This window comes from Strix aluco, chromosome 4 (genome assembly GCF_031877795.1).
Source record: "Strix aluco isolate bStrAlu1 chromosome 4, bStrAlu1.hap1, whole genome shotgun sequence".
Taxonomy (NCBI): Eukaryota; Metazoa; Chordata; class Aves; order Strigiformes; family Strigidae; genus Strix; species Strix aluco.
The window spans coordinates 122,692,814-122,703,002 of record NC_133934.1 but is presented as its reverse complement, the minus strand read 5'-3'; the positions used below and the strand labels follow the sequence as shown (position 1 = coordinate 122,703,002).

Sequence of the window (10,189 nt, the reverse complement as noted above, 5' to 3'; positions counted from 1 at the left end):
TTTGGGGGGACTTAAGACTGAATGTAGCAAGTGGTGAAGGGAGGAAAGCCGCTTCCCGGCCTTTTGCTGGGGGTCTTGCAGCCTGTCCTGAAAGAGAAGGGAACAGAAATCCAAGACCTTTATCCATCACCCCAGCATCGAAAATAAGTGCTGATAGAGTGCAAAGTGCTGTATCCCTCGGGGGATCTGACATGACATGTTCCTCCCCTTGATTCCCAGCTAGGTCCCACCCTCTGGGCCCCCCTCAGGAGGGCACACCAAGGTCAGCCCAGGGTTCAGGCTCCTTTGTGGGTGCTGGGGCTGCAGGGTGGCCTTGGGGAGGGGACAGGAGAGAGGACAGGTCAAAGTCTGGCAGCTTCTGCACCCCACAGTGCCCTTTCCATTTGGCCTCCCACACCTCCATCCCCACCTCCAGCAAACACATTTGTATCGTCTCCTGGAAAAGAGAGAAATAACATAAATATAAAAAAGCCAGTGCCTGACAGTGCTTAGAGGCAGGTAGAGACATCATTGAGGAGTATTACACTCTCCCTCATGGTATTACCCCTGCATTGGCCAGGGGTAACTGGATCTGCGATAGAGTCTGATCCTCCCAAGCCTTTAATTGGATGCGTGAAAGGTCCAAAATGCAGCTCACTCTCATGCTTCCTCCAGCTATGAGATGCAGTGTCTTCTTGTTACACAAGGCCACTTCCCAATGAACCCGGCCTCCTTTCTAACCTCTGATACCACCCAGCTGCCAGGCCAGCAAGCTGAGGCAGACCCTTTGTAAAGGAACCTTCCCAGACAAGCGGGGTGCTGGTGGCAGCAAAATATTCAATAGCTTTCCCGACATCCACCCTTTTCTCTACACATAAAATGCTGTAGTTAGATGAGGGGCAAAAGGCGGTGGCAGAACAATTAGGGAACAATCGCTCTCTTCGGTGGGATTGGGCTGTGGGACAGGAACGGGACAAGCGCTCTGCAAGGCTTGTGCAAACTGGAGCGCGAAGATCGGCGTGTGGGGAGCACCCGCGTGTGCCAGGCAGCAGCTGGGGCAGCACTCCCGGTCTGGAAAGGCCGGTGTGGTTTTTCCAAGGCTCCTGCATCCCCCAGCCCTCCCTCCACACCGGTTTCCACCACAAACAGCAGCAGCCCTCCTCTGCAGCGCCAGGGCTGGGACAATGCACCCCGGATAAGTGGGCCTTCTGTCCCCAGCTGCACCGGGGCCAGGCTCTCCCCAACCTGCAAGCCTTTTGCTTTCTTTTTTCTTTTTTTTTTTTTTTTCCTCTTGCAAAATCAATTTGCGGACAGCTCACTCATTTTTTCTCCTTGCAAACTTATTAGCTATTCAGCCCCGGCGAGCACTCGTAAGCATCCTTTGTCCCAGGGAGGGCTGGAGACCCCTTCATTAGCAGTGATTACTCTGAGCAGTTTGACAGCCTCCCAGCCCGCTTACAAGACTTTCCCATTCAGCCCTGCCCGGGGCTGCCCTGCTTCTCAAAAGAAACGGAAATATTCAAACATTTCTCCCCCCTTCCCCGCCCCAGCTGAAGAGAGGAAAAGCTGTTTCTCTTCTCCGCCCTCCCCATTCACTTCACTTTTGATACAATATTTTCCTTCTTTGTTAAACCGGAGAGAGAGGGGTCAAGGCAGACTTTTTAGCGACCCTTTGCTGAGCGTTTTGTTTAATGTAAATACAAGCTCCCCACCTCTTCCTCGATTATTATTATTATTATTATTTTCAAGACAGCCGATGGTTCGGGAGGGCGATGGCTTGGGCTGATCTTTAGGGAAAATAAAATGCTGAAAATGCCAGGGGCAGGGCATTCTCTTTCAATGCAGGAAGGGAAAGGGCAGAAGGAAAATAAAAGGGGGGGGGGGGGGTGTGAAGCGCGATTTTCTTCCGTGGGTCTTCTCGGTACAGCCAAACGCGGGCGGCGCAGCCCCGCGGCCCCGACCCCTGCGCGGCCCCGGCGGTGAATAAGCGGGGCTGGGAGATGCTCAGCTCTCCCCGTCCTCCCCCACCAAGCAAGCCCGGGGAGGGGGGCTGCTCTTCTCGGGGTGGCTCCGTGCTCGCCCCCTCCCCGGCCGCCGTTTCGGAAGGGGCTGGTTTGTGCCACCTCTGCGGCTGGGGGCACGGAGCATCGCGGGAGGGTCCCTCCATGGCCCACTCGGGAGAGACAGTGTCCTCATACCGCTTAAACGCTTTGTAGAAATATATAATGTTCACGCCGCTGCCTATTGTCCAAATTCCAGGTTTTTTAGTTAAAAAGAAATCCCACCTTGTCAGAGGCCGCGCGCGTATGTTCATATAATTCTCCACCTCTCTATATGTCTTTTCGAAAGCTTTAATTCCCCACAACAAGCGCTACTACTCTGCCCGCAGAAGCCGATAGAGAAATCGCAACCCGCCTCACCGACTCCCGGGGAAGGAAAGACAGAACACGGTGTGTTTCAGCAGATTCCGTTTTGAGGGCGAACAACCGCTTTTGCTCCCCCAAAAAACTCGTGGGTGGGAAGCACTGCCCGCCAACGAACCCACCACCAAAACCAAGGCAACCCCCCCCACCTCGTTTGTGGTTTGAGCTGCAAAGCCGGGCTCCTCTTGCACGGCTCTGCCGGGGATAAACCCGGTGGGGTTTAAGAGGCAACAAACCCGGCGCAGGGTTGGGGTGCAAGACGCGCTCCGAGCCCCCCCCCTCGGGTAAGTACCCCCAAAGGGAGCTGGAAACCCCCGCGCTGCCCCCGCTCCCCACCGCTGCCCTCCGGCCGCTCCCGCACTCGCAAAACACGGCTTATTTCCCTCCCCCCGACGCCCTAAATTACACCCCGCCAAGGAAATAGCTGCTTGTAAACGGGCTTTAAAAAACAGCTGATAAATACCTGCTGCCTGCCCCGTCCCTGGGATGGTCTGTGAGGAAAACCAAGGTTCATGCATGGGGGGTGAAACGCGGGTTTAGACATCGGCGGTGCCAACAAGCTTTAAACGCGGATTTAGGCAGAGGGGGAAAAGCCACTGCCGAGACGGGAGTATACCCCGCGCTAGAAGGCGGCACGGCTGAATGAATCCATCGCGGAGCTGACACGGCCGCCGAGCCCCCCCGGCCGGCTCCGTAGGGCCGCCGGGGCCGGGGGGGGGGCCGGGGCGGTGCCGGCAGCCGCAGCGGGTCGGCTCTGCCCGGGTCCCCCCGGGCCGGGCTTCGGCGGCTCAACAAAACGAGCCGAGCAATCAGCTTACCGGGGAGGCATCTCTCGGAGGACAGGGAAGTCGAGGCGATGAGACCGAGCAGACAAAAAAAGCACAGCTCAGGCGATTTAAAGATCAATGTCAAATTGTATAATATAAAATCCTTCTGCTGGGGGAAAAAGCTTAGCGCGCTCCTTGGACCTGGCGTTTGGTCTCCTCCAGCAAAACCGCCGCAAAACAACGCGAGGGAGGCGGGTGGGGGGGTCAGTCCCTGGCACATCGCAGGGGCTGGGATTGGGGGGATTTCGCCCCCGTTCCGGCCCTTCCCGCGCACGGACGGCTGTTAATACCCATCTACTCCTTGCATTTGCCAGGTGAGGGAGGAAGCTTGGCTTCCCCGGCTGGGCTGTCCCCAACCATTCCTCTCCTTTTTTTTTTTTTTTTTTTTCATTTTTCCTCGTCCCTGTCCGAAAATTGTCCTCCGGATTTCCGTCCCCGGGCACCCACATCCTCCGCCAGCCCCGGACCCGCTCCCCTCACCTCATCCCGGCTCCCCCCGGGAGCAAAGACATCACCCCCGGGCCCGGGGACCCGGTTATTTCAGATCCTGCCGAGCTGATGCTGAAATACCCGTGGCCTCGGAGATCTGCTCTGCGTAAACTGGCGGGCTTGAGACCGACACTGTCATTTCAAAGCAGATGAGAGGGTCGTTCACCAAATATTTTATTATGATTTTAGGCTGCTTCATACAGTTTCGTCCTGCACATGCTCTACAAGTCACCTGTGCACATAGAGAACAAGCCAAAAATAATAATAATTATTAATAATAATAATAATAGAAAAAATCTACCATAGCAATCCCTTAAATAAGTAAATAAACATTATATATATATATATATAAAAAAACCCTTTAAAGTAAAGCAAAACCCAACCAAAAGAACAGCGTCTTTTCAACATGAAACACCCCCGCGGAATAAGGGCAGGCGCTCAGACATTTTGCAACTTGGCATTCGGGTTTTTTGATGGTTTGTTTTTGTTGTGTGTTTTTTTTTTTTTTAGTGTTTTGCGGGCTTTAATTTTTTTTTTTTTTTTAGGCATCAATTCTGCAAATCTTTCGAAATAAAGGCGACAACGAGTTTTATCACGTTTTTTAATGCAGTCTGCTGCGGGGCTGGGATGGAGGCGCGGGCTGGCGGCGTGTGGCCGGGGAGAGCCCCGTCCCCCGGCTTTGGCGACCGCGGCCGGGCCATTGCAAGCCCCGCTGCTCCGGCCGTGTCGGCAGGCAGGCAGGCGGCGGTTAGCCGGACCTCCCGCTCCCCCCGGATTGTCACGGCGGTGGTGTCAGATGTCACATTCACTGTCGCTGGATGTGATGGAGATGGCGGAGGTGGCCGCTTTGCTGGAGAGGCTGGCTGCGGGGCTGGAGGCGGCCCCCACCGCCTCCCCGCCGCTCTCCTCCTCCGCTTGCAGCGAGCGCACCGAGCCCTGCGTGAGGACCTGCTGCTGTAGCCTGCAAGGGGAACCGGCACACACAGCATCACCGCCCGCCCCCCGCGCCCCGGGGACCCGCCGACAGCCCCCCGCTTCCCCCCCTCCCCGGGGGCAACACCGACAGGCACACCCGCGCCGCTGCTCCCACCTCCAGCTCACACCAGTCATCCCAGTCGGGCGGCTCTGCCTGAGAAACTGGGTGCCCACCCCAGGGTCAGCCTGTCCTGCGGCTGTGTCGTCCCCCCCCCCCGTCCCGCCTTCCGCAGCCTCTCCCCGAACCGGGCCTCATCCGAGGGGTCGGTAATTCCCCGCAGCATCTCCCGGGCGGCGGTTCCCCTCCGGCAGGCCGTAAATCTTCTCCCTCGCCCGATGGAGGGGGGCTGCGGCTGACAGCACCCCCTCCCCCGACGTGCGGCCGCCCGGCTGGGCGCAGCGGCCCGCGGGGCTGCGTGGTCACGGGTGGACACCACCCCCCCACCACCATCCCCGGGCTCCTGGAGAAGGAGATAACGGGGGGACTCTGCTCCCTTCCCCGGCTCCCGGGGCGTCGGCTTGTGCCGCTAGTGTGGGGGTAACACGGCGCATTTAGAGCCGCGATTTTGTTCTTTAAGATTAAAAGAAAAAAAAAAAAAAAAAGAGAAGAAAAATAAAAAAATGAAGAAAAAGAAGAAAATTATCCCAAGAAACGTTCCTGGCCGGCGCCGGCGGAGGTGTGGGGCAAGGCGGTAAAGGAGCAGGGCCCGCGGAGGGTCACTGCCGGCTCTGCTCCGGATGGACATATATAAAATAGGTATCTGTACGTCCGGGCAAAACTTCGACGGGGGGTTTCTCCCTGCGCACGTTTCACGGCCCTTCTGCCGCCAGGCCCTGCCGCGGCCGCGCAGCTCCGCCAGCCGCCGTGCCCGGGGGTCTCCCTCCCTCCCTCTTCCCCCAGGAGCGGCCAAGGGGGAGCCGGGGACACACACACACACACACACACACTCCCTCCCCTCTTCCAAATAACTAAGTAAAAAAGACGGAGGGTTTTCCCGCTGCCCCCACGTTATCTCGCTGCATTTCCCGGGGAGACACTTCCCGGCTGCTTTCCCCGGCCCCCGAGGCGGGGCTGGTGCCTCCGCCGGCAGCCTCGCACCGGCCCCCCCGGCCCCCCGGCCTCGGCGGGTGGGGGCGAAGCCTCCCTAAGGGGGGGCCCTGTGCTCCGACGGGGCGGGCAGCACCTTACCTGTTCTTAGCGGCTGCTGCCCTGTCCCTTTGCCTGCGGTTTTTGAACCAGTTGCCCACTTGCGTGGGGGTAAGTCCCGTGGCCTGTGCCAGTTCCCGCTTTTTGCTGGGGTTGGGGTAAGGGTCCTGCAGGTACCACTCCCGCAGCAAATGCCTCGTCCGCTCCTTGAAGCAATGTGTCTTCTGCTCGCCGTCCCAGATGGTGCGGGGCAGAGGGAACTTCTTCCTCACCCGGTACTTGTCCACCGGCCCCAGGGGTCGGCCCCGCAGCTTCTCTGCCTCCTGGTAGTGCGCTTCCAGCCAGAGGGCTTGCAGCTTGGCGTGGGACTCCTTGGTGAACTTGTGGTTCTCCAGGATGTGGTAGAGCTCCCGGTAGTTCCCGGTGTGGAAGGCCACGATGGCCCGGGCTCTCAGCACCGACTCGTTCTTGTTGAGGGCCTCGCAGGCCGCGGGGGCCACGGGCAGGGACCAGAGGAAGCGCCCCAGGCGCTCGATGTCCCCGCTCTCCTCCAGGGTCTCGCAGACCCCGGCCACCTGCTGCGGACTGAAATTGAGGATGGGCAGCTGGAACATGGAGGCGGCGCCGGGCTCCGCTCCGCGCTCCGCGCACCCCCGGCGATGCCCGCCGCCGCCGCGCACAGCCCCGCGGCGGGGAAGCGGGCAGCGGCCCCGGGCGACCGCCCCTCGCTCCGCTTCTGCCTCCTCCGGCGCCGGCGGAGCAGCCGCGGGAGGGCCGGCGGAGGGCGGAGAGGCGATGGGGAGCGCTCGGCGGCTCCGGCGACTGGGGGCGGTGGGCAGGGGCGAGGCGGAGGAGGATGGAGCAGGGAGGAGGGCGGGCGTGGGGGGAGGGAGGGAGGGAAGGGGAAAAAAAAAAGGAAAAAAAAATTTAAAAAATAAAAAAGGGGTGGGGGGTGAAAAAAAAAAAAAGGAAAAAAGAAAAAGCACAAGCCCAGCTCCGCGCCGCCGCCGCGCTGCTGCGGGAGCGGCTGATTTGCTGCCGGGCTCGGCAGATTGGCTCCCGGGTTTCCATGGCGGGGCTGCCACTCACTGTCAGCCGCTGCCAATCAAGGCGGAAGGCCCCGCACCGCCGGTCCGCGGCACCTCCCCGCCCCGGCTCCCCCCCCCCCCCCCCGCCCCGGCTCCCCGCCCCGCTCCCCGGGCTCCCCGGCCCGGCCCGCTCCGCTCCCCGGGGGCCGCCGCCCCGCTGCGGGCAGGGGCAAGGCGGAGAAGTGGGGAACACCCGGTACCCGCCGCCGTTTGCTGCCGGAAAGTTGGAGGGAGCGGCCCCCGCGATGGGATAGCCGGGACCCCGCCACACACCCCCTCCCCGGTAAAGCTGTGGGGTCCGGCCCGGTGCGGCCCGCACGGAGCTCGGAGCGCCCGGGTTGGGAGCGGGGGATAAGGCAGAGCTGAGAGATCAGATTAAAACCGGCTGCATCCCCGTGACAGTGATGCTGGGAGTGTCGGTGACAATGGATGCAGCGGGAGGACCGCAAGGAGAGCCGAGATTTAGGGAAAAACTCCCCCCCTTCCCCTCAAGATTACTTCCCATCTCTGTTAAGACAAGGAATTATCTGCAAAGAGCCCAGCGCCCTTCTCCGACCAAATAAAGCTATATCTATCTATATATCTATTTATTTAACATTTTAAACCTTATTGTTTTCGGCTGAATGGTCCTGAATAGACGCCGAGAATAGTCGCGGGGAGTGAGAAGTCATTTGTAGGTCAGGACAGCGACTTAAAGCAGATTTCAGGAATCTTTTGAAATATTGATCACCCAGTAGTAATCATTCCCCGAGGTTTTTCCGCCCCCCCGCGCCCCGAGGTGAGCGCCCGGCCGCCCCTTCGGAGGAGCGGGGGAGCCTCCAGCCGTCTTGGGGCAGAGATGAAAACACTTTCTGAGCTGTGAGGACACGATTTGTTTTCTGGAGAGAAGGGGGGGGTGGTGGAAATAACAATCAGAAATTCACTCTTTATTCTACAGCTAGCTGCTCAGTGGCAATTTCTTCCCGGGAACATTAGGGACCATGCTCGGAAAGGCAGCATATATTTTGAATTAAACTCAATATGTTCTCTCCTCTGCTCTTTGCATTTTTTTTTTTTTCTAGAACGCTTGTCAAAGAAATCCCTTCTTAATTTGATATCTTGTTATTGTCTCTTTCCCCCTTCTCTATTCTTCTTTGTTTTATTTTTTCTTACTGTTTTTTGTTTTCCTTTCTTCCCTTCTTTAAGCAAGCTCCTTTGCTAGTTGCCCGTAGACCAAAATTAAACAGATTTACATTTTCTCCAATCATTTCTCGGCAGAAATGGAGCCGGACCGGGGCTCGCCGTCTTTTCTTTAGTATCAAGTACAATTTGTCTTTTGCTTGTGAAGATTTGGTAAATCAGAAGGCAGATAGATAGCGCAGATGGTCGGAGGTGTCGGGTCAGATTATGGTACGCCTCAGTACAGTGCTAAGCTCATTCTGACGGAAAACCCTGATATTATTTTCACAGATCTACACAGTTCACTTGAAAAAAACCCTTCGAGCCATTTACATCATTTATGTGAGGCTCACAGCTAGCGGGATGGAAAAGCTTTCAATACTGCTCATTTTCATAAAACCCGACAGAGCTGGGGAGACATAAAAGCCCAGGCAAAACTCACGAGTTCAGAGACACTCCACAGAAACTTAAAAAATAAAAGGGAAAACTCTTCGGCTTCACTTTACAGACCCAGGTTTGATTTGCCGACCCGCTTAGGGGAAAAAAAGGGGGAAGAAAAAAATCAGAGAAGGGGAAAATATCATCTATAAATATTGCTGAGGGAGGGTCCCCTTCCAGCCCTTTCCTCTCCGCCAGGGAAAAACGGGAATATGAGCAGCTCAGTGAAAGATCCCAAATCACCACTTCGGACAGACAGAAAAAAACCCCAACCCAAACCTCCTCAGTATGAGCATCGGGCTGCCCGAGCGAGGGGGTGAGAAGGCGGCGACCTCTGCGGCGCGGGGCGCGTCCCTGCGGGCAGGGGAGCGGCTGCCCCGCCGGAGCCCCCGCTCGGGGGGCGGCCAGCAGCCCCCCAGAACATCCCGGGACAGGGGCTGATGGAGAAAAACCTCTGCTTTGAGAGGGGCAAGCGGGCAGAAAGCCTGTGTTAATGGGTAGCTAATTTAGACCGGCCATAGGATGGTGATGATGATTACTAATATTACTGTAGGTTTTCCTTTTTTTTTTTTTTTTTCTTTTTTTTTTTTTTTTTTTTAAAGCATGCACATGATCTGGCGAGGGAGTTACTGGGCTGCAGCCTAATGACCATGAACAGAGCGAGACAGGCTCCATAATGAAAGCCAGGACTGTAGGCTAAAGAAATGAATCCTCATTAAGAGCAGCGAGAGCAGCTCGCAGGGGCGAGGGGCTGTCCCCCAGGTCCCCAGCCTTTGTTCCCCAGAAAACGGCCCGGATGGGGAGATTCTGGCAGCTCTGCTGGGAGGGGAGAGGAAGAGAAAGAAAAGGCAACACCGAAATGGACCCGGGAACCTTGTGTTAACCATTTAAAGGGTGACCCGCCGGGGAAAACCAGCCCAGCCCCAGCAGCTCTGCGTCCTCTCCAGCTGTGAACGCTGGGGTCTCTGTTTGGCATAGTCCGGGGGGAACCGGCTTGTCCCTGGCTGGGGAAGGACCTGGGGGCTCCTTGCCCTGTGTCACCACGCCCAGGGAGACATCAGCTCCAAGGGGGTGTCTCCGTCCCTTTCCCACCTCCTCGGGACCTTTATTCGTGGCCGAGACCCCGGAGCTTTCCCCCCGCCCCGCCGCTCCGGGGGAGCTTTACGGCCGGGCCGGGCCGGGCTTTGTCTCCGCAACACGACCGGGACCCCCAGGATGGACCCCCCACCCCCGGGGGACCCGGTGGCGCGGCCAGGATGGGCTCTCCGGGAAAGCACAGGGTCCTGGAGTGCCCAGGCTCCTGGCTCGGCCCCCGTTCATTAGAGCTGTCTGCGAGCCTGGGTGTGCGATGCGGCGTGTCCGCTTCGTTTCTGCTTTTTTTTTTTTTTTTTTGCCCCCTTTATCTTCTTTTCCCCCCCGTATAATAGGGACATTAATAGCCAGCAATGATAGCTACCTTAATTTAGGTCACGGCTCTGACCCTTGCTAAGGTAGACTGAGGCGTTATCCCTGCAGAAATGACCCCACTGGAGAACGAGGGATAAAACAGCACTTTTAAAAAGATTAATCAAAATCACTGCCAGCAATCCATACCGGCCCGACGGCCTGCACCGACACGGTGTGCTCTCTGGCCTACGGACAGGGCATCCTCCCCCCGAGCAGAAG

General features: G+C 57.7%; 2 protein-coding genes across 3 annotated transcripts in view; one reads left to right on the top strand and one right to left on the bottom strand.

Moving 5' to 3' along the window:
- The first annotated feature begins 2,662 nt into the window (after positions 1–2,662).
- C4H14orf39 (chromosome 4 C14orf39 homolog) overlaps positions 2,663–10,189 on the top strand; it is a 46,520-nt gene continuing 38,993 nt past the window's right edge. The window contains exon 1 of the mRNA XM_074821611.1: positions 2,663–2,686. The gene's annotated coding sequence lies outside the window, so the exon portion shown is untranslated. The remainder of the gene's footprint in view (positions 2,687–10,189) is intronic.
- On the bottom strand, positions 3,876–6,643 carry SIX6 (SIX homeobox 6). Of its 2 annotated transcripts, none has more exons than XM_074820915.1 (2): positions 5,883–6,643; positions 3,876–4,679 (listed from the first exon to the last, which is right to left on the bottom strand). In XM_074820915.1, exons 1-2 carry the CDS (start codon positions 6,452–6,454, stop codon positions 4,511–4,513), a joined length of 741 nt encoding a protein of 246 aa, XP_074677016.1. In that variant the 5' UTR covers positions 6,455–6,643; the 3' UTR covers positions 3,876–4,510. The 2 variants fall into 2 exon arrangements, with proteins under 2 accessions (XP_074677016.1, XP_074677017.1); XM_074820916.1 differs by having other exon boundaries at positions 4,516–5,040.